At 39.3% G+C, this 23,345-nt stretch overlaps 1 protein-coding gene across 3 annotated transcripts in view; it reads right to left on the minus strand.

Moving 5' to 3' along the window:
* The window catches only part of Ccny (cyclin Y), a 219,350-nt gene extending 196,250 nt beyond the window's left edge, over nucleotides 1-23,100 (minus strand). Inside the window, exon 1 of one of the 3 annotated variants that reach the window (XM_021730225.3) lies at nucleotides 22,605-23,100. In XM_021730225.3, the coding sequence (XP_021585900.1) occupies nucleotides 22,605-22,758 (154 nt within the window). In that variant the 5' untranslated portion in view covers nucleotides 22,759-23,100. The remainder of the gene's footprint in view (nucleotides 1-22,604) is intronic. The other 2 variants (XM_040278216.2, XM_005330858.5) reach the window with 2 other exon arrangements.
* Nucleotides 23,101-23,345: the final 245 nt, after the last annotated feature.

The raw sequence follows: 23,345 nt of genomic DNA on the forward strand, positions 1-23,345 counted from the left end.
ATCACCTTCTCATTTCAGTACTACCCTATCTAGTGTGCTCAATAGGGATTACAGAAAGCTGGTATCTTTGCCCTGTTCTTCTGTGTGTGATAAGTAACCATTCAAATCTGAAAGTTGTGTCTTTCTTCAAGCCTTCCCTTGATTTGTCTTTGGTATGAGCCTGAGAAGTAGTAGTCCAAAATTATATCAAATTCTTAAGACTGATTACAGCTACTAATCAAATGATAATCTTTTCTCTGTGTGTGGTACTAGAGATTGAACACAGGGGTCTTGCACATACCCAGAAATTCTTCTACCACTGAACTACATTCCCAGCACCCATCCACTCTCCCTCCATTTTTTCTTTTAGCAAGACCCATAGCAAGACCCAACTTGCTAAATTGCCCAGGCTGGCCTTGAACTACTAATCCTCCTGCCTCAGACTCCTAAGTAGCTGAAATTATGGACATACATCACCATGTCCAGCTTTAAGTGGTGATCTTTACATGTAACCAGGTTAAGGAAGACTTTCAATTTCATTTGAAATGTTCTTATTGCAATACATTCTTGTTTTCCTCCACTAAATCCCACCATCCCTTTGAGCAAAACTATGTTCTCTTCTACTTTCCTTTGTTATTCTTTCTAGCTACAGAACAATGCTTTATGCACTTGAAGTACTCAATAAATAATGTTGACCATTTCTCACATGATTTTGTCCCTGAGCTGCAAATAAATATGCTGCTGCTTTTAGACGTCACAAAAACAGTAAGCAAAACTATGTAGGTTTTAAAAAATAAATAAATATGCCAGGTGTGATAGCACAAATCTATAATCCCAGAAATTCAGGGAGCTAAGACAGAAGGATCTCAAGGCCCTTCTAGGCAATTTAAAAGACCCTGTCTCAAAATAAGACACGGCTGGGATTGTAGCTCAGTAATAAAGCATTTATGGAGTCAATCTCCAGTATTGCAAAAATAAATATTTAGAAAGCCTTGCTTAAGGTCACATTTTCAGGCAAAAGATTGACTTTATGTTACTATGATGTTGTATAAAAGGAAAATATTGCATCCACATGTCTTAATTGGGGGGGGGTGCATTTTTTTTTCCTAAACCAAGAGAGAAAGAATTTCTAAAGAGCAAATATCCTCACAGAAACTAAGGAAGTACTCAAGGAAAAGATAGGAACAGCTTGAAGAGAAAATAATATAAAGAGGCTTTCACCAACCAAATTTGGGACAATCTGAGCCGTAATAAGATAGAAAGAACAGATTACAACTTGCTGAAGGCAGTAAGAATCCATAAATCCATACTAACGAATATATAAGCTATGAGAAGAAACAGCTCTTCCTTACTATCAAATGCCTACTAAAAAATATGGAACAGGCTGTTATCAAAGTGAACGTTTGATAAGAAGTAGACATAGTTACATAGTCTCAAATTCCCCACAAGTTATTTTCTAATTACAAAGGAAAACACAGCAATACCACATTGAAGACATTAGCAGATATTACATTTTAACCACTTGATTCAAAGTAAACATCAGCAGTGCAGGATTAAACAAGGAGCATGCATCTCTTGATATGATGCATCTCTTCTGTAATATTCCTGATAAAATGCATAATTAGAATTGAATCAAGAAGAAACATTAGACAAATCCAAATTGAGGGATATTTTACAAAATAACTGGCCTGTGCTCTTTGAAAATGCCAAGGTCAAGAAACAAACACGAAGAAAAGTTAGATGCTAAGTGAATGTAGTACCTCTTTTCATTCAACTTTTACTGAGTACCTACTATTAGTCAGGTACAATTCCAGGTAATGGGAATATCATGATAGGCAAGACAAACATAGTCCCTACTGTGATTAAGTTTATAATCAGGGTGTGATGACCAAGGAATACACAAGAAATAGGCAAAAATAATAATAAGATAATGCCAGACTATGGTAAACATTGCATTAAAAAAGAAAAAGTAATAAGAGTGATGAGACTGGAGCAAAGGCTTCTGGATCACATTTTAGGGAAAGACCCCTAAGTAGATGGCATAGGATGCCCAGGAGCCAGTCAGGTAATGACCTCTCAGAAGAGAGTGCATAATAGAAGGAATAACATGTGCATACCCAAAGAAAAGGCCAGACAAGTTAGCTTGAGAAAGGATCTCAAGAAGGCCCTAGAGGCTGAGTCACTATATGAGAAAGGTTTACCTGGCAGGCAGCAGCTGGCAAACACCAATGACTGGGAACCCTGGGAAGGAGTTTGTGTAGTGCTCTAAACACAACTGGAGCCAAGTGGGGATTATAAACAGGGCAGTGACAAGGTCATCTCCACATTCTTTAAGGAAAAAGACAGAATTATAAGAACAGCTCAAGAAGCAATTAACAAGAAGCCAGGGAAACTTGTTGCATCTTTGCAAAGATCCCTGTGACTTCAGTATACACAGTCTTTTTCGCTCTACCTGGTTCTAACAGTGAACAGCAGCATTACTGCCAAAACAAAATCCACAATAGTGGAATACAAGGTAAATAATATGTGACTAGGTTAAATAATGGGAATGGATTTTTCCCAAAAACTACTGCCCAGCAAAATTTGCTGAAGCATTCTTCTGGTCTCCACATCTATCTTCCCTAACACCACCTTCCCTGCTTTCTCCAACAACATATACTATCAGCTTCCCTAACACAGGAGCCTGCAGATTGTCTAACAGGGCTTTCCATTGCTTGGTAATTCCCAGAGACCACTATGCCAGTTTCACTTTTTAAAACTTGATTTTAACAAAACAAGATATTAAAAATGTACAAGTCTGAACCAGGGATACAGCTCAGTGGTAGAGCACTTGCCTACTATGTGTGTAGGTTCTATCCCCAGTACTGAAGGAAAAAAAAAAAGAAAAAAGATGTACAAACTTAAGTATTTCCCACATACTAACCTGTGTTCATCAATGCTATCAGTGGACTGCTCGAATCAAATTCCAAGGAACAAAACCATACAATGTGTGAACGGTCTTTACAAATAGGTTTCACAAAATTAATCTAATTTATCTACAAAGCAAAAAGAAATAGACCTATATACCTTTAAGGAAAGGGTCTTGGTTTCTATCTTTATAATAAAAAAATTCTTGCAGCTAAATCAGAGTACACATCATTTTTAAATGAAAATAAACCAGCATGCAAAAAGACAATGAAAATCCTTTCTACATCTCTATAATTCATTGAAGACAATTAAAACCAAAAGAAAAACTATGAAGACACAAAATGGGCAGTTTTAGAACAGAAATGCTTATTTTATTTCAAGTTATAAAAAATCTAAGATGGGAAAGCTGACAGATGTTCACAACTTAAAAACATTTTTTAAATGTGAATAAAGATGGAATTTATACAAGATAACTTGAGAAAGAAAAATAGTAACTTTAATAACCAATATGGTTTCCAGCTTAAGATAACAAAAGTCTCAGAGACTCAACCCCTGCACATTGGGCATTAAATCCAGGGCCTCATGCATGCTAGGCAAGCACTCTCACACTAAGCCACATCCCCATCCCTCACAGACATTTTTTTTTTAATTTCTTAATAAAGATAACCTTGTTTTTCATCTTATCTCTACTATACTTTGCAATTCCTTAGGAAAATAAAATATGGTTTTAAAAAATAAATACATGAGAAAATCATTGCAAATGCTCTTCTCTGAAGTCTACTTCTACAGATCATTCATCAACCTCCTCCCCCTCATCCATTCTCCACGACAAACAAAAAGTAAAGTTCCTGTACTCCCAGGCATACCCTTGACCTCATCTTCCACTCTGTCCACATCCAACTGGACACCTTTCACAAAGGAGCCATCCCATTAACTGGGCTGTCAACTCAATCCTCTCTACTGGGTCACAGGGATTCCAGTCAATTTTTGAGGTCCTAGAACTAACGATGTTAGGAGCCATTTCCACCATGTATAGGCAAAGAAAACTATTTGATAAAGAATTACAAAAAGGTAAGCTCAAGACACAGAAAAAGATAAAACCAACTAAAACTGATAAGAGAATTTAAAATTAAGATACTAAAAAGGAGATAGCTGCTTCAGTTTCTACAGGCTGTCCAACTCCCTTCTCCAACTCCTAATGAGACTCAGGCTTCCTGCCCTTGGTCTCCATAGAAATTCCTCATATATAACTCCTCCTCTCTCCGCTCCCCACCTGTGTGCTCAAGTCAGTTTTAGTGAGCTTCTATTACATATGACCAACAGAATCTTAATTAGTGCTTTTCATTGCAGCCTTCAAGATGGCCTCCAATGCATCTCCTGGTATTCACACTCTATAGATATAATACCATCCCCCTTGAAGTGTGGCCTGGACTTTAGTGATTTGAATCTAACAAAGAGCAGTGGTGGAAGGTCAATTCTGGGCTTATAAGACTTCCCTCACTGGGGCAGGGAGGTAGGTGTCTTGTTCTCCCTTGAATCATATGGCCTGGTTGAAGCCTTGTTGTTTGCTGGTCTATGAAAGGCCAATGAGGGGAGGGGGAAAAAAATGATGTCTCCAGTCAAGAGTCACTGTGCACATGGTACCCGCAACAGCCATGTAAGTAAGCTTGAAAGCAAGCACAATCACCCCTGCTTGAGTTTTAAGATGATTACCACCCCAGCTGACAGCTCAAAAGACAGCATTCTCAAAAGACACCGTCAGCCAGAGGCTCCCAAGTAAGCTGTGCCTGGAGTCCTGACCCACAGAAACTAAGAGATAATTAATATTGTTTTAGGCTACTAAGTGTTGGGGTGATTTGTTAACAGCCTATAACTTCTCTAAAACATAGTTCTTCCTAGGATTAACATCACATATAACATTAATATGGGCCAGTTTCTTCTTGAAGATATTTCACCATGCTATGGAAACCAGTTTAAAAAGAGGTGGAGCCTATTACAGTAAGAGCTCTAATTCCAATGTCAGGAGACTTGCTCTCAGACCAGAGCTGCCAATGAATTAGATGGGTGATGCTGAGGAACAACTCTTCTTAGCAACTCAGTTGTCTTAACTATAAAATGGGGGTTTCTACATTCCTTGAGGTATGAACATTCTATGATTCTATGAAAACCCACAAAAATAATGCTTTTTATAATTCTAAAGACATCAATTCTATGTTCCATACTACAACTTTGATCAGTTTCCAGAATCCAGAATATATGGGAAATTAAAAGAAAATCCATCATGAAATCTACTCTCCAACAAATAATCTTAATGGTTATATCATTAAATAAGTCTAATTCACTGCAAAACAACATGTTTGGGAACTAAGCCACTAAACAAATGTAGTAAAGCCATGCATGGGTGTGCTAACCTGTAGTTCCTGCTAGTCAGGAGTCTGAAAAAGGAGGTTCACTTGACCCTAGGAGTTGGAGACCAGGCTGGGCAACAAACTGAGACCCCCCATTTCAGAAAAGAAGGAAAAAATCTTTCGGGAGCAAATATCCCCCTGGTGGCACTTACATGCCTCTTCCCCACCCACTGTTTTGACCTCATGCATCATGCTGTCTTACAAATTTTCACTGAACACATTCCTTCATCACCCAGGGATAGGTAGGTAGTCACTCTGGCATCCTTCACCTCTGTACATAGTACTGTAATCATTTATTTGCATATGTGTCTCCCCTGGTAAACCATTAGGTCCTGAAGGACAAGACGCAAATAATACTAATTTTTATGTTCCCAGCACCTAGCAGGGAGCCTGGAATTTAGTACTTGTACTAAACAATTTGTTGACTTACAAAAGAACTGAACCTGGGGGCATCAAATTCTGATATTTCTAAATAGTGTCCCCTTCCTCAAGGTTCACATATCTGTGGACCACCTACATTGGCCTTGGCTCTAAGCCTAGTCATCACAGGCAATGGTATCCTCTCTCAGCAACACATACCTACTGAACTCTATTTCCAACAATTTCTCTGTGATTGAGGAGAATATAATCTAGAAACACTTCCACATGAGAAATGTAACCACTCGGTAGAAATGATAGTTTAAAAGGAAAGGAAATCTACTAACTTCTTAGCTTGTCTAGTTCCTTAAAGTACTAGCATTTTGCTTATGTAACTTCTTTATAGGAAGACATCCAAACAAAAGAACTATCACCGTTTTTGAACTCTGACAAAAAAATTTAAATACAGCTTTGCAATCAGTTTTTCAGCCACAGCTAGCCCACACAATGACCTCAACATCAGCATTAATCTTATTTAAAAAAAAAAAAAAAGTAATGAGACACATACTCTGGATAAAAATTTAAATGGAATAAAACAAGTAAACTGAAGGCCAAAACATCATACATCAATAATCTTAAAAGAAGAAGCAAACAAAACAACATAGCTGACTTAGATCTATTCTCAGCTAAACAGCTAACAGAATCACAACATTGTATACAAGAATGGCTCCTTAGATGTTTAGCTTGAAGACATTCATCAAGAGGAGCACTAATTAACATTATTAAGAAAATGTTATCTCATACTCCCTTACATATAATAACCTAATGATTAACTAATTACCTGTTCAACTTCTGCTAACATTGTTCCAATGATTTTATGCAATGAAATTTTTTGAATGTTCCATAATCATAATTTTCCCTATTTCCAGAGTATAGCTCTGGTCTCCCCACAAACTACTAAGCACCACTGTGATGGTACTATATAATGTTCTGCTACATTTTCATTTTGTGCACTTTCCAGATTATTTGCATTTGAAAAAAAAAACAGATGAAAAAACTAAAAAACACATTTAAACTTGGAATCAGGCTTGTACTGGGTTTATTTAAATGTCAGATCCACTCTAAAAACAATATTCCAGGTCACTTTGGAATAAAAAGAGGACAGAAAATAACCAAGGTGAGGCTGCTTCTGCAGGAGTAACTCTCTGAACAAGAAGAGGTTCATTGTCATGACTCCAAATAAGCTACTAACTGATTCTACCCACATGGAAAATTGCCCTAGCAGTCACAATGGCAATCACTTAGTTAACCCCTCTTTCTTCCAGGTGTTTTTAATCCAAGTGCCTAAGGCCAAGCCACCCAGTTTCCTCTGTGCTCTGTAACAAGCATGTTGAAAACCACCTTTTTAATGACTCATTGTGCTTCCATAATGATAACTTTCCTAACAAATGTTTTGTGCTACATAGACAAAGCATGAATTGATAACACACTTTCAAACCTCAGCCCTTGGAAAACATCTCCAACTTCAAAAATCGCTTCCAATTGTATAATTTATAAAACATTCACTTTTAAGGAACTGACATTTTTGTTAAATATTCTTGGAGGCAATACGTAATTGTCAAGAATACTATACTACCACATTTTTCAGAGCTCCTTTGACCTCAGCAAGCTGCAAATCCAGATTTGAATTTCTAGATCTCAATCTCCAAAAATCCATATTAGCATTTCCTCAACTTAGCAGCAATGTGCTTAAAGAAACTAACTCTTGAAATTGTTTAAATAGACTCATCTCTATTTTTTTTCCTTAAGATGCAACAGAGAATAACACTAGGGCTGTCCAGCCCCTCCCACAAAGTTTTCTACTAAAGATGTCCTTAAACACCAGATCTCTGAATCAAACATCAGTTCTATTCACCACCACCAGTCTCAGGAGGCCAGTTTACCTCACTGCAGTTGAAGAGACTTTGAAAGGTACACAAAAATATAAAATTGCACTGAGCCCTTGAATCAAGTCAAAGATACTACCAGAAAATGTAGTCAGATCAGAGCTTCACAGACTTCTCAGTCATTCCTTCTCTATGTTCCTCATCAGAACAGATTCTCAAAAGGAAAATCATTGCTGAGTACTACTTAAAAAAAAAAAAACTAGCTAATTTTAAAACTGAAATGAAAAATAAAATTGCAGGCTTAAAGAAGAAAAATATACCACTCTTTCACTATGATATACTGCACCAAAAGTGGGGGAAGAGAGGTATAAGAGAACTTAAGTGAGTTATGAATCTCAGTAAAGAAATTCATAATTTGCTTGTACAAAGAATATTACCCCATCATTCACTGTCAGAACTGCAAGGTAATGTATTTTCTTTGAATATTGATGTTGGTTCTAATGAGTTGAAATAAACAATGCAATCCTTTATAGAATTGAAGTAGGGCATCATTTCCATCAAAATCAGAAATTACTGGTGCCCTGAAAAAGTGCAACCCAGAGTCTGTGAAGTCCTCCCTGAGACCTTGAATATGTGAGAGTGACAAACGCAAAGAAGAACCATTAGGAAGTCACTCTACTGAAGTAGTTTCTTCACCTTGAATCCTAGAGCTTGTCACTCATTCTCAAAAGGATTAGAGGAGTTTATCCCCACCAGGGAAATTTTTTATTGTCTCGACTGAGGTTGGGGCTATAAGTGGGAATTTGCTAAACATCCTCCAGTGGACAAGACAGCCCCAAACAACCAAAACAACAAAAAAAAGAACTCACCAAAAAAAGTCAATAGAGCTGAGGTTGAGAAACTCTGCTATAGCTTCATCATCTTACTCCTGCTTTACTGAAAGTGACCCTGAATTTCACAAGAAGAATCTAGACTCAGCAAATAGACTTTTACATGTGAATATGACTAATCAAGACAGAAATCCACTTAAAAAATTACTTTCAGGAATAGAACACTAAAATGTGTATAGCCAATTTACAGAGAATCTTCCTCCAGCGGACATCCATATTGTACTTTAACACATTCCAAATCACGCTAAAATTAAAATTAAAGCCAGAAATAAATGACATGTGGAAAAGCACATATTCAGTGCCTTTACTATCAACCTTCCACATCCAAAGTGAAGGCACAGATACAGTATGAGGACACAGGAGACTGGTTGGAAGAATAAGGTTGTATTAAACCATCCTGCACCAATGAACAGACCAAAGACTGTATTCTACAAACTGCTTTACCAAGCTCATTGACCTACACGTACTCTTTTCTCTGATTCTCACTTTGGTCAATCTTCTCCTTTTTGCAAACCCCTCCATTCTTTCCTTTTATTCCTGTCATTATGCTGTCCTATAATATTCTGGACACAAGAATAAGTTTCATTCTCAAAACACTCAGTTTACACTCCAACAAATGTTCCCCTAAGAAAATTTAGGAAAAGAAAAGAAAATTTTTGTTTCAATAGCCCATTTCCTGGTTTCATGTCGGAGGTTCCCAGGAACCTGCAAGACCATCTAACTGACTCTGAAAATTGTCACCATGCTTGCTATCCAGCTCAAGTCATTCTTGGCAAACAAACCTCACACCAAGAATAAAAGCACCACCCCACTACTGACCACCTACTTCCACCCTCTGAGGGCTTTGTGGGTTTCCCCAGTTGTGCTGTGTTTTACATTTGGGTCATCCCTGACTCATCTCATCCCAGGAATGCCATCACATCTCCTCATACTCTTTGTCCACATCTTCTATTTCCAACATCCAGAGCCTGCCTGGTTTCAAGAAGTGAATTACCCAGTAGTATTTTCCTGCCTCAGAAGAGAACTCTACAAACAGCCAACTGTACTTGCAGAGTACACAGGGTGCTTAAGATATGTAGCCTGTCAGACACAATCTTCCACAGAAGCCAAGAATATGTGAAGAAAGAACATGTTCCTGTCCCCTGGATTTATGCCCATATGGTAAATGCCCAAGGTCATCTCCCCCCAACACCTCCCAGGTACTGAGGACTGAACCAAGGGGAGCTTTGCCATCAAGCTACATCAACAGACCCTTTTGTTTTGAGATAGGATCTTGCTAAATTGCCAAGGCTGGCCTTGAATTTGTAATCCTCCAGCCTCAGAATCCCAAATATCTGGGATTACAGGCCTAAACTGACACCAGCCATGCCCAAGGCACCCTTTTCTGAATACAGTCATCCTTTGTTTTTTAAGAAGGTTTGGTTCCAGGATTCCCAGGGATACTAAAATCCAAGATGTTCAAGTCCTTTATATAAAATGGCATATTATTTGCATATAACCTACACTCATCCTCCTGTACACTCTAAATCACTTATAGGTTATTTATAATACCTACTACAATCTAAATAGTTGTTTCACTGTACTGGTTGGGGAATAATGACACAAAACAAGTCTGTACATGTTCAGTACAGACACAATTTTTAAACCCACAGATATGGAGGTTAACATACCAACTTTGCTAGGCTTCCGCCAGACTTCCTACCACAAAAAAGAAATGAAATATTAGACATCAAACTAATCTTGTAGAAAAATGAAAGAGTCAAACATATGCTAAAATTAAAGTGAATAAGCAACTTGTAGCTCTTCAATAACAAAACTGGCTTTCAGAACACTGAAGGCAAACTCTTGATATTACATAAACCATTTACTAACACTTTTCAAACAAAAGAGCAACAAACACTACACATTCAAAAACGGTCATCATTTACACATGCCTTGAGAAAAAAAATGCCGTGGAAAAATAAGGTCTTCCCACAGATTGACAAAAATTGACAAAAGTAATGTTGTAAGTGAAAATAATTCTTAAGTGAATTTGTGAATTTGAAATTTTTGAAACTATATTAAAACATAGACATCATCACGACTTCTTTCTCATCCTGAATTTTGGAAAGGGACACAGACTGGGAATAACAAAACCTGCACCTTTAAGAATCACACATAGTCTATATTCACATATAAAAACCTATTATAAATGGGCTGGGGTTGTGGCTCAATGGTAGAGCACTCACCAAGCATGTTCAAGGTGCTAGGTTCGATCATTAGCACCAATAAAAATAAATAGATAAATAAAATAAAGGTTATTTGTGTCCGACTAAAAAAAAAAAAACAAACTTTTTTTTAAAAACCTATTACAAGAACCAAAGAATCAGCATGGAGGCACATTCCTGTAATCCCAGCTTGTGAAGCTGAAGCAGGAGGATGGCAAGTTCCAAGCCAGCCTGGGCAACTTAGTGAGACCCTATCTCAAAATAAAAATTTTAAAATGACTGCAGATGTAGTTCAGAGGCAGAATGCTCCTAGGTTCAATCCCCAGTATCATTGGTGCGGTGGGGAGAAAGAAAGAAAAAAAAATAATAATAACTACCACCACAGATAATTTAAAGGATAACTGTGATTATGCTTACTGAAATAGCATAATCCTGAAAGTCAATTAAAATCCTGAACTCCTAGGCTGGGATTGTGGCTCAGCGGTAGAGCGCTCACCTAGCACGGGTGGGACACAGGTTTGATTCTCAGCACCACATCAAAAAAAATAAAGGCATTGTGTTGTGTCCATCGACCAAAAAAAAAAAAAAAAAAGATTCTCTCTCTCTCTCTCTCTCTCTCTCTCTCTCTCTCCTCTCACAAAAAAAAAAAAAAAAAAAAGAGTCCTGAACTCCTATAATAATTAATGGGCAAAATACTAAATTTGGTAGTGCAATCTTTTCTCTAGATTAATGGTAAATTTTGAAAGGAGTTTACCAAATATAAACAAGAATTTTTAATGATTTTTCTTTTCCCTTTTTGCCCACCAAGAACAGAAGCATTCATCCAAAGTAAAACACTTGCTTTTAAAAATGTTTTAAGCTCGACACTCATGGTTGTGCCACATATGTCTATAATACACATGAACTCCCATGCAGAGTATTTCCTATTCATCCTTCAGAGTCAGAGGTCTACAATCAAGAGATATCTAAAATAGAAGTGACTTGCATTTCACCACCCAATTAAGACTGCTACAAGGCTTACAAAGCAAACTGGCACAGATGTAATTGTAGTTGCTAACAATTATCTTTAGTGTACCCCAGCTGTATTTCTCTCAGTACCAGGAGCCAGCTGTCATGTCTTACAGACGCTGTTACATCTCTGCTGAACATGACACTCAAGTCTATCACATCCAATGAAGCCCCACTACACATCTTGACAAAGGGACAAAGATCACAAAATAATTACCCAGGAATTAAAATTATATATCCTAGGTAACATGTCTAAAAGCAATGAAACCTGGTTCGAAATCTCTTTTTCTCAGGAATAAAAATCAAACCCAGAACCTCACATGTTAGTCAACTACTCTACAACTGAACTATATCATCAGAGCAAAAATCTTTCTTCTTCTTTTTTTTTTTTTTTTTTTGGAGGGGGGTACCAGGGCTTGAACCCAGGGGCACTTAACCACTGAGCCACATCCCCATCCCTTTTCTGTATTTTATTTAGAGACAGGATCTCACTGAGTTGCTCAGGGCCTCACTAAATTGTTGAGGCTGGACCCAAACTCACAATCCTCCAGCCTCAGACTCCCAAACTCCCAAACATGCTGGGATTACAGGCATGTGCCACTGCACCCAGTTAGCAGAAATCATTTTTAACCATAGTAATAAATTCATGGAAGACTAGACACTTAGCCTAGAGACATTAGCATTGACCAAACATTTCAGAACTCCCTTTACAGAATTTCTTCAGACCAATTATTAACCATACTTTTTACAAAACTTTTAATTCTTTACAAAGTCAAAACAAATGTATAGCATGTCAAAATTGTGTGAAAGGTGAAAAAAAAATTATAAGATTTTCCAATTCTGTATTTAAAAAGCAACCTCACTAAGAGACTTTTCAGGCAAAATCTTGCTGAATGCAGGGATATACCAATATGAGCATTGTCAGAGGGCTAATACTCAATTTTAACTTCAGCAGACCCCCTTTCTCCAAGAAAGCAGAGAGCAAAAGAAGTCCCTAGAAGAAGTAAGGGAACCACAGCAACAGCTATAAATGGCTTAAGTAGCTAAAAAAGGGAAAGAAAAGTTGAGTTAGATGTCTTGTGTGTGGTCTCTTCAACTGTGGATCTAAGACAAATAGACTGTTTCATAAAAGAAATTAACACAGATTGGCCCTGCTCAAGACTGTGTTTATTTTTTTCAGTCCATCAGCTCCCCTTTATTGAAAGTAATATTTTAAATTAACAAAATTTACATTTAAATTATGTGCAATATTATGTATAATATTGTGTGATATTTTGTTATTGTTATTATTACATACACATAATAATAAAATATTACACACATAAGGTAGAATTATGCACAGCTCTAAATCCCATTCTTTGAAGACTTTTCTTTAAAAAAAAAAAAAGTTTCAGGACTAGGGATGTGGCTCAATGGTAGAATGCTTGAGTAGCATACAGGAAACCCTGGATTCAACTCCCAGCACTGGGAAAAAAAGGAAAAAAGCAAGCTCCAGCTTCACCTTCCATCTAAGGGTGCATGCCGACATTCCTAGGAATGTGGCTCTTTTGACAGTCAATAAACTGCCCAGGTATGCTTCCTCATCCCCAAGAGCCAGGAAAAAGCTTTCTCACATACTCATCACTGTGTGGTATCACATTTTGACTTTGGAAATGTACAACTCAGAAGAGGAATAAATGCTAGAAAGAAAGGTATTTCTATTCCAAATTATACAGCCAGTAAGATTCTCATTCAAAGGTTATACAGCTCTATATAACCTCACCCTTCCCAGCTTTAACAAGCTTTATGCTTCAGTACTGCCTTCAATGCCACGTTGATGTCTTTGTTAAGATAAGTCCCTTGGGCTCCTAGCTTCTCTGGGTATGGATATTTCAAAACAATTGGTTGTAGATCTTGGTACATACTTCACAAAATACAAAAAAATAATAATAACAACACAAGAAAGTCAGTATAGGTGCCATGTTCATAATGACATGCATTCATCTAGTTTTTCTGGTTTATTAAGCATTTCGGGCCTCATTTTGATTCTTGCATACCATTTTAGGATGTAAGACAAGGCAGTTAAGCACATTTTTTTAAGCAGAAGAGAGTGAGGCTCATCAGGATGGAGGTACTTAGGAACCCCAGGGGCTGGGATTGTGGCTCAGCAGTAGAGCGCTCGCCTAGCACAGGCAGGACCAGGGTTCGATCCCCAGCACCACATAAAAATAAAGTCATTGTGTTGTATCTATCTACACCTAAAAAAAAAAAAAAAAAGAGGAGCCCCATCTGGAATGCCAGTCTTCCAATTATTAGGCTCTTGCCCTTTGCCTATAGCCACACTTTATGGGAGCTGTGTGCATGCACTATAAACCCCCTGAAGAGACTCCTCTCTGAATTTACCCTCCTTGGGCCTCTTCTTTGCTCCTCAGGAACAACAGAATAGAATAATGTTGGGTCTCAGAACACTGAGAAGAAATGGTCTCCTCACCAAGACCCTTAGCAATAAAATCTTCAACATGTCAAGATGAGAAATGCTTCAGGGAAAGTGAACTCTAGCCTTTCTTCCAGCTATTAGCTGGAAATGATACTGAAAGTACTAGGGGGGTTTACATCAACTAATAATGCTGTGGACTGATCCTTCTTACCTAAATGTTGAAAAATGAAAGGAATCATACTTTGAAGTATGACAAGTATTGAAGCCAGATTTAAAATTAGGTAGTCAGTGTACTTAGGTAAATCAGGTCTAATATCGAGTGAAATCTAAAATGGAGGCCATGTTGAGAATGAATTTCTGGAAAAGTTGGGCAACTCTCCGAATATTAATGAAGTCCAGGAAACAGCCCCCAACAGATTTGAAGAAAGCCCATCCCAAAGAAATGTTAACAGCAAACTTGAAGATGCTGACAGGGAAGTGCCCAGATTACTTCTTTGGCCCATCTGTGTCCCACCCCTCGGGCCTTCCCACCTACATTCCATCACTGAAAGAACTATAAAAAGGGGAAACAACTGCACTTTCACGGATTCCATCTCTTGGGTCCCCTTCTTCCTCCAGAAGAAGTCTTTTCTGCTGTCCTTTAATAAACTTCTAATTTTCCACTCTGACCTTGCCTCGGCATGCTTCTCTGATGTTATTCTTCAACATTGGGGAAGCAAGGACTCGTCACCGGTCAACGGTAACAGTATGATATTGTCAATAGCCCTCTTGTGAAAGACATCACTGTTTCTTTAAAGTACTCCAACATGACACACTTGAAGCTAAAATCTCTGACCCTGAGAAACTAAAACAGAATACCAACGTCACTCACATGACCTGTCCCTCATTATTTTTTCCTTTTGGTTTTGCCCCTTCCTGGGTATGAATGAATTTACCTTTGTGCTAGTTTCAACTAGCCAGAAATGTAAAAGCATCCATCTGTAGGGCATGATGTAACATGGGATATGTTGCATCAGAAAAGAGGAAACTTATATGGGGTAAAAATGGGAGTTCATAACCCACTTGAATCAAATGTATGAAATATGATATGTCAAGAACTATGTAATGTTTTAACAACTAATACTAAAAATTAAAAAAAAGAAAGAAAGAAAGAAAAGGAGAAACTTAACTTGCTGGCTGCTACCCGCTTCCCAGTCCTGGGGCCACATGTGGCTAAGAGAGCACCTAGCAATTAGCCAGAAGGCATTGCCATGGGTTGTGATGAAGAATTGGACCACCTCTAGAATAGGCTCAGAATCCTTCTGCCCTCATAGTCTTTCATGCCTGTAGGATGGGTGTAGATGTAAATTCTCCCCACCCTGCTGACCTTTATCCTGATTGGCTCCTGTACATTATATTAGCTGTGTATGTTTTCTCATTAAACAAGAGATCCTGCTTTGACCATTCTCCCTGCTCCCTGGCCTGCCTGATTGTCCTCCAGGGAGGGAGGGCTAGGTGTGGGCGGCCAGTCGACCTTTACCTTTCTCAGCTAGTCCTGGTCTGGGCGTGCTTTCCCCATCTCTCTCACAGGTCAGGAGGGGGGGGGGCTAAAAAAACCCCAACATCCATCTATTTAAGATGATAGAGACAGTTTTGTAGAAGAGGGTAAGAAAATCTATCAATCCATAAAATTATAGAATCACCACTCCTCTCAAAAATTAGGAAGAAAAGTAAAAATCCTAACCACAAAGTATAGCTAGCCAAAAGCAAATTTGCTGTGATGGGATCCTCTTAAAGCTATAAGAGGGCCACACACCAGGAGGTTTGGATTCTAGACATGGATCCATTCCTAATTGGCTGTCACAAGTCAGCTGAGGCATAGAGCTTTCACACAAGATGGCAGATTAACTGCTACTAACAAATTGTAGAACCCTGAACAAATTTCTTAATCTCTTAAGGCTCAATTTCTGTTGCAAAATGGGGAGAATAATATTAAGAATAAAAAAGATAATATAGGTCAAGTAATTAGTTCTTGACTCAGAATTAACCCACCACAAATTCAACTCATGATCTATGTGACCTAAGCAAGAGACTGCTACACCTCTCTGAGACTCAGTTTTACTATCTGAATGAGGGTGTAGAGCAAATGACTCCCTGTTTCTAAATTAAAGAGAAAAATAAGATAAGTAAATGGAAACAGAGAGGTCATGGAATCATCACCAATGTTGTGAAGAACAACTCCCTGAGCAAATTTTTAAAACATATGTCTATACACTGCTAGTATACAATGAGACCTAAATCTCCTCTCACATCTTGTATCCAGTGAGGCTAATATCCTTCAATGAAAATCCATAGGTATGGTTTTACCCACCAGGACTAGTTTTAAGACAAGACTCAACAAAAAGAACACTGAAAACATGAGATTAATACAGATATTCAAAAAACCAAGAGCAATGTTCAAGCTAATACTATAAAAGACACTTAAAATTGTTCCTTCAATGTCCTACCCTTATGGGCTGGAGCTGAGACTCAGCGGTAGAGTGCTCGCCTAGCACATGAAAGGCACTGGGTTTGATCCTCAGTACCACATAAAATAAAGGTATTGTGTCCAACTACAAATATATATATATTTATATATATATATGTATATATATATATACATATATATATATAAATTTCCTACACTTATAAAATCAAATGTACTTTTTCCAACTGTCTTTCCAATTCTTAGAATGAGTCCCTTAGGCTTCCAGCTTCCCTATAAAAGATAAGTACCATTTTACTATATATCCTGTAATACTTCATATTAAATACTAGAAATGCAACATGAGGATAAGGCTGTGTTGATAATTGCATATGTTCATCTACTGTTTTTGGTTAAGAATTTGAGCCTCACTTTGTCCTAAAAGACAAAATAAGAATACTATAGCTAAAGTCATTCACTGGAAGAGACAAGGAAAAAAAAAAAAAAAACATTTCACATTATTAAACATATTCCCATTATCCATGCTTTCCTTTCAGTTATGGTTTGGATTTGGGTTTGGGGGGTAGGAAGAAGTCATGAAAACCTTTCTTAAGTTTCATTTTCAGAGCTTTACCTTCTCTGCTACCTCTCAGGTTAAAATGGAAACAAAACCAAAAAGTTCGATATCTACCCTAGTTTCATTATTAAAGTCCTGTTCACTACCGCTTCCCCACCCACCATTTCTCCCTCACCTAATAAATGCACATGATGTTGTGCTGACTCAGATATCACTAGTTCATTCAAGTAATCAGGCATTTTTGTAGTCATTTGGATTATACCAGTGAACAACAACAACAAAAATACTATTGGAACTTCCATTCTAATCGGTGAGAAAAGCTGTTATTACACATGCATATACTTAACAGTTATATCATAAGCTGATACAGTAAATCAGAAAACTGTAGTGTGGAAAATGCATAGTAGGATTGCTGTGGGGTGGCAGGAGGGACATTAAGTGAAGTAACTCAGATAGCCTTGCTAAAAAGTGAGACTTGAACCAAGACTGAAGGCAATGAGGACTTTAGCTAAGAGTAAACACAGTGAACAGTCCAGTCAGAAGAATAGTGCAAAGGCCCAGGATGGGTGGTGTCTCTGGTATGTTCAAGAACAGTGCAGAAAAGGTTGAGCCAGGCATGGTGGCACATGCCTGCAATCTAGTGGCTTGGGAGGCTGAGGCAGGAAGATTGCAAATTCAAAACCAGCCTCAACAACTTTATGAGGTGAGACTCTGTTTCTAAAACATGAAAAGGGCTGGAGATATGGCTCAGTGGCAAGGTGCCCTGGGTTTCAATCCCTAGTCAAAAAAAAAAAAAAAGATGTACAAAAGGAGGCTAGTATGGCTGGATTGAGCCCAGCAAGTAAGTAAAGAGGGCAGGAAGATCACAAAGGGCATATATTCTTGGTGTATAATAAGAAGTCGCTGAAATTTTTTTTAAGTTGTAGATGGACCCAATACCTTTCTTTATATGTATGTGGTGCTGAGAATCAAACCCAGTGCATCACACATGTGAAGCAAGTGCTCCACCATTGAGCTACAAAGTCACTGAAATTTTTTGGACAGAGTAATGATATGTCTGAGTTTCAAATAAATCTCAAACTCAAAGGCTGATATGGTAAGAGCAGACTGCAGAGGGCAAGGGTACAAACAGGGATTCTAGGGAGACTGCCAGAATTGAACACAACCTAGATCTGGAGAGGTTTTAAGAAGCAATCAGATTCTAGATATATTCTGAAGGCAGAGAGTCATGCTTTCCTAACAGATTGGATCTAGGAATGAGGCAGAAATTCAGTTGTCAAGGATGGCAGGCAAGTTATAAAAGGATGCAGTTGCCTTCAATCACTTCAAAGCAAAACCTCAAAAAGACACTATGGCACAGATGTTCCAGTAATCCTGATTTATTTGACCTCATCACATTTTAAAGTCTCTTTTATTCATGCCTCATGTCCTCCCATCTAATCATGGAAGTCTAGACTGAATAACTGTTGCAGACAAATAACTATTTTTTTTCTTTAAGAAACCATGGGTAAACCAGGTACACAGGTAAATGTCTATAATCCCAGCAGCTCGTGAGGCTGAGGCAGGAGGATTCCAAATTCAAAGATAGCCTCAGCCACTTAGTGAGGCCCTAAGCAACTTAGTGAGATGCTGGTATCACATACCTGTAATCCCAGGAGGCTGAGGGAGGAGGAACCCAAATACAAGGCCAGCCTCAGCAACTAACCAACTTAGTCTCAAATAAAATATGGAAAAGGGCTGGGAATATTGCCTAGTAGTTAAGGTCCCTGGATTCAATCCCTGGTACCAACAGGAAAAAAAAAAAAAGAAAAAGAAAGAAAGAAAAAGAAACTATGGGTATAAATACATTGACAAGAAACACCCTATCCCAAAAGACAACCCCAGGCTAGACAGTGTATAACAGCTGGTCAAGCAACACTTGCCATTTCTCAGCTATGTGACTTTGGGCAACTCATTTCTCCTCTCTATGCCTCATTTCTTTGTCTTACAATAATAATATTACCCATAGGGTAATTGTGAACTCCTGAACAGAAGCCAAGCACTTCAGAGCAGCATCCAGAACAGAGTATAAAATGTATGCATGTTCCAGTTATTAATGTCACTGTTGAGTTATCTTGTTTCTAAAACTCTGCATGACTTTATAAAAAATAACAGCTGGGAAACAGATGACTCTAATAAAATTTCATAAACAAATAACCTAACACTAATATATTCTGAGTACAAAGACTCAGCATTATCACAGAACTCTACCTACCCAAACAGTCACTGAAATTCTATGGGACACATATCACCCCTTTTTGTGTCTGGGGGTGAGGTGAGGAAAACAGGTATGTGTTGTATCTCTGTGATTTAAAAGAAACTGAACTATCATAGAAGACCCATAAACTCTGAACTTTTCAATACTGGTAGATGCTTGAGATGTTTTCCAGAATATAAGATACTTGAGCACTTCAGAGTTTTTTGTTTTTCTTTTGTTTTTTTTTTTGGGGGGGGGTGTTGGTACTAGAGATTGAATGCAAGTCCTTATGCCTGCTTGGCAAGTGCTCCACCTCTGAGCTATATCCCTAGTCCCACTTCAGTTTTTTATTATACTAGAATTGAGAATTTTTGAGATGTAGTTTACAATGTTAACTAGTAATATAACAGTCAATAAAAACAGTCATCCCTCAATATCTGCAGAACACTGGTTCCAGAACCCCAGCAGGAAACAAAATTACTTAAGCCCCTTATATAAAAGGCCTAATATTTGCATATAACCTACACACATCTTCCCATTTACCTTTAATCATCCCTATAATACTGAATATAATATACGTACTATGCATTTAGTCTTTAATTCAGTATATTCAGGGAATAATGAAAAAGTTAATATGTATTCAGTACAGACACAAAATTTTTTGGACTATTTCATCTGCAGCTGGATGAACCCACAATTATGCAACCTAATGATACAGAGGGCCAACTGGAACTCAGAAACTCCAATACAAATCAACAAATACAAGTATATGTTGACATTAGTATACATACATATATGAATTACTTAACCTAAACAAATCTGTCCTCTTCTCCCAGTCTCTGACATCACAAGAACTTCTACTAAAATACCTCGGAATAGCAGATAAAACTTCCAATCAATGATTCTCAAGCCCAGATGCATCTTAGAATTTCTTGGAGAGCTTTAAATAAACATATTAATACTAAAGTCCAGCCCTAGATTTCTGGTCAAATGAAAACCAATGCTGAAAAAACTAAAAAGTAATAAAATCTATGTTGAAAATGCCAGTCAGATAAGTCCTGGAGTAGTATCTGAATCTGAGAGACAGAACATTATTTAAATGGTAACTTAAAATTGGAGTTTAAACTAGCATCATCAAATGAACCAGTATTAGCTCACAAGATGAAATGATACTACAAACCTAATTAGAAACTATCTTAACCTGCCCTTTGCACTCTCAAACAATCCCAAATCTGTAAAACAACAGTTGGTAGCCATAATCCCAGGAGGCTGAGGGAGGAAGAACCCAAATACAAACCCAGCCCCAGCAACTAACCAACTTAGAGAGACCTTCAAAATAAAAAAATAAAGAGGACTAGGGATATATCTCAGTGGTAAAAGCACCCTGGTTTCTATCCCCACTACTACCACCCCCCCAAAAAAAAGTTGTAATCTTCCAAAATTTCTCTAAAAATATGCTGAATGACTGAAACTTAGATTTCTTTCAAATGAAAAAACACATCATAGTACTGCATTGTCCACTGGCAAAATCCTACTAGCCTTAGTGCCAAATAGCTGGTTACAGTTATATGCTACACTCACACACACCCCTTCATTGCTATAGTCCATATTAATAATATGAAGCTTAGCTCTTAGAAATGTGAAAACTTTTGCTTTTTCTTTTTTTTTAAATCTACTGTTTAAAACAAGGTATCCATCAAATATTAGTGCACAACATAAAGATAAAAATATTTCCAAATGTTGTTGCCTGTCCACATTGTGCAGGACTAGTTAACAACTTCCTATAATAAACTCATTCATTCCCCGTTTCCTTTAAAATATAATAGTGAAACTTTATTAAATGTTAGGCGTTTATTAAATGCTTGGGGCTATAGCAGTTCTGGCCTTGATATCCTTCTAGATGCTTTATCGCATATAAATGCCAAAATAAAGAATGCTGTTAGTTCAAAGACATCTAAAGAATAAGCTAAGGTAATGGACAGCTAAAGTAACAACAATAAAAAGGACATGGAACTAGAATTTACGAAGAACCTATTATAAACCAAATGTTGTATTGTTAGTCTATGTATGGTACTTATTTAATAAACTTGCCATCCTAAGATGAAATTACCACTTAAAAGAAATTAACAGAAGCCAAACAGTGAGAAAATTCTTTCTTAGTAATTTAAACATAGCTTTCCACATTACAGAGAATGTCCCATCTAATCAACCAGAAATAATTAAAAGAGTTTTGTCAATTCATTCACAAGAAACTTTTTCAGGTTAATCCAACTAGGTTTTAACTGTAAGAGGACTTGAGGGTTAAAAAAAAGAAAAATCAAGTTTTCATAAAAATATCTAATTTCAAATATTTTAAAGTTAAAAACTATGTAAACTGTATTTTATGTAGCTATTCATAGACCACAGAGCTTCCTGATAAAACAGTACTAACAAGGATACTGCACAACCATAAGATAAATATTATCAGATTCAGTAATGAGTCTTTTAACTTTTTTTCCCTCTGACACAAATTCTAGGCCAAACCAAACATTATCCAGATGAATCAAATTCATAGGACTGTAACTCAAATCTACGCAAAAACTAGGAGACTTAACCCAAAGCCTTATGACAATCTTCTTAAAAGCATTTCGGGTAAGGTTATTTGACTTCAATCATACTCCTGTCATACTTTTTTTCCCCTGAATATAGATATAATTTTTTTTTCTTGCGATGTTTTCATTTTTAACGGCATTAGGGATAGGGGACAGCCCAGTGGAGTCTACTGAAAAGTGTCAGGGATACCGACTCGGACAACTGAAGTCCATAATTTCAAAATGGAAATTCACTTCTCAGTTTTGCCAAGGCTCATCTATATTCCTTCCCTTTTCAAAAAACACACTTCTACCCCGTGGCGCCTAACTTGGCCTCAGGCTACATTCTGTCAGTGCCTGGAACCCGCCCCCCCTCGCTCTCAGCCGCCGCCCTGGACGCTCAGGTCCGGACAAGGACGTAGTTCACGTCACCTCGCGACCTGCACACAAGCATTCCCCACGCTCGGCCCCGCGAGGACTCCGAGCCACGGCTGGCAAAGTTTCCCTGGCCGCTCACTAGGGAAAGCTTGGGGGCAGCTCGGAGGCTGCGGGAACTGAGCGCCCGGTGGCTCGGACCAAGAGCCAGACGAGCACCGTTGACAGAGACCGGCTGAGAGCCAATGCAGCGCGGACGCGGGTTGTGCAGCTGAGCGCCGAGGCGCAGCGGGTGGGGTGCGGGGCTGCGGAAGGGGGCTCCGCGGGGCCGCCGCCCGCGCTCACCGTCGATGTTCTCCCGGTCGCTGATGTGCTGCAGGTTGCAGCCCGTGTCCTCACGGCTCAGGTCCGTATCGGGCCGGTAGGACTCCAGCCGGGAGTGGGCATTCCTCCGGAGCTTGGGGCTGGACGACACGCAGCACGAGGTAGTGTTCCCCATCTTCGGCTGCCCCCCGATTCCTGCTGCTTTCGCCTTCTTCCCGGTCCCCTGTGCGGGGCGCGGGGGCGTGGAGGGAGGCCCGCCCGCCGCCGCCGCGGGAGGGGGAGGAAGCCGCGGCCGGCCGCCGGGTTAGCAGCGGCGGCGGCGGCGGGGCCTCGCCATGGGCGTCGGCGGCGACGAGCGGACGGCGGCAGCGATGAGCGGGCGGCGGCACCGGCTCTCCTTGGCCTCCGTGCGCGCCCGCCCGAGCCCGGCCGGCGTGTCCGCGGCGGAGGAGCGCTCAGGTCCGCGCGCGACTGCGGCCGCCGTGCGGAGCTCACCCCGCCGCGGCCATGGCGGGCGGCGCCGCGCAGGCCGCCTCCACCCCCCGCGCTTCGCTGTCGGCGCCCGGTGCCCCAGCGGCAGCGGCGGCCTCGGCAAGCGGTTCCGGTTCAGGCCAGGGACACGCGGGTGCGCGCCAGGCAGCCGGGAGGACGTGGGCGCGGCCCTCCGCTGGCGCGGCTAGTTACGGCGCGGTGCGGCTGGAGGATGCTCGCGCCCGCCCCCGCCGGCGCTCCCGCCCCCGCCGCAGCCCCCGCCCCGCCCCG

Source organism: Ictidomys tridecemlineatus, chromosome 10 (assembly GCF_052094955.1).
Source record: "Ictidomys tridecemlineatus isolate mIctTri1 chromosome 10, mIctTri1.hap1, whole genome shotgun sequence".
Taxonomy (NCBI): domain Eukaryota; kingdom Metazoa; phylum Chordata; class Mammalia; order Rodentia; family Sciuridae; genus Ictidomys; species Ictidomys tridecemlineatus.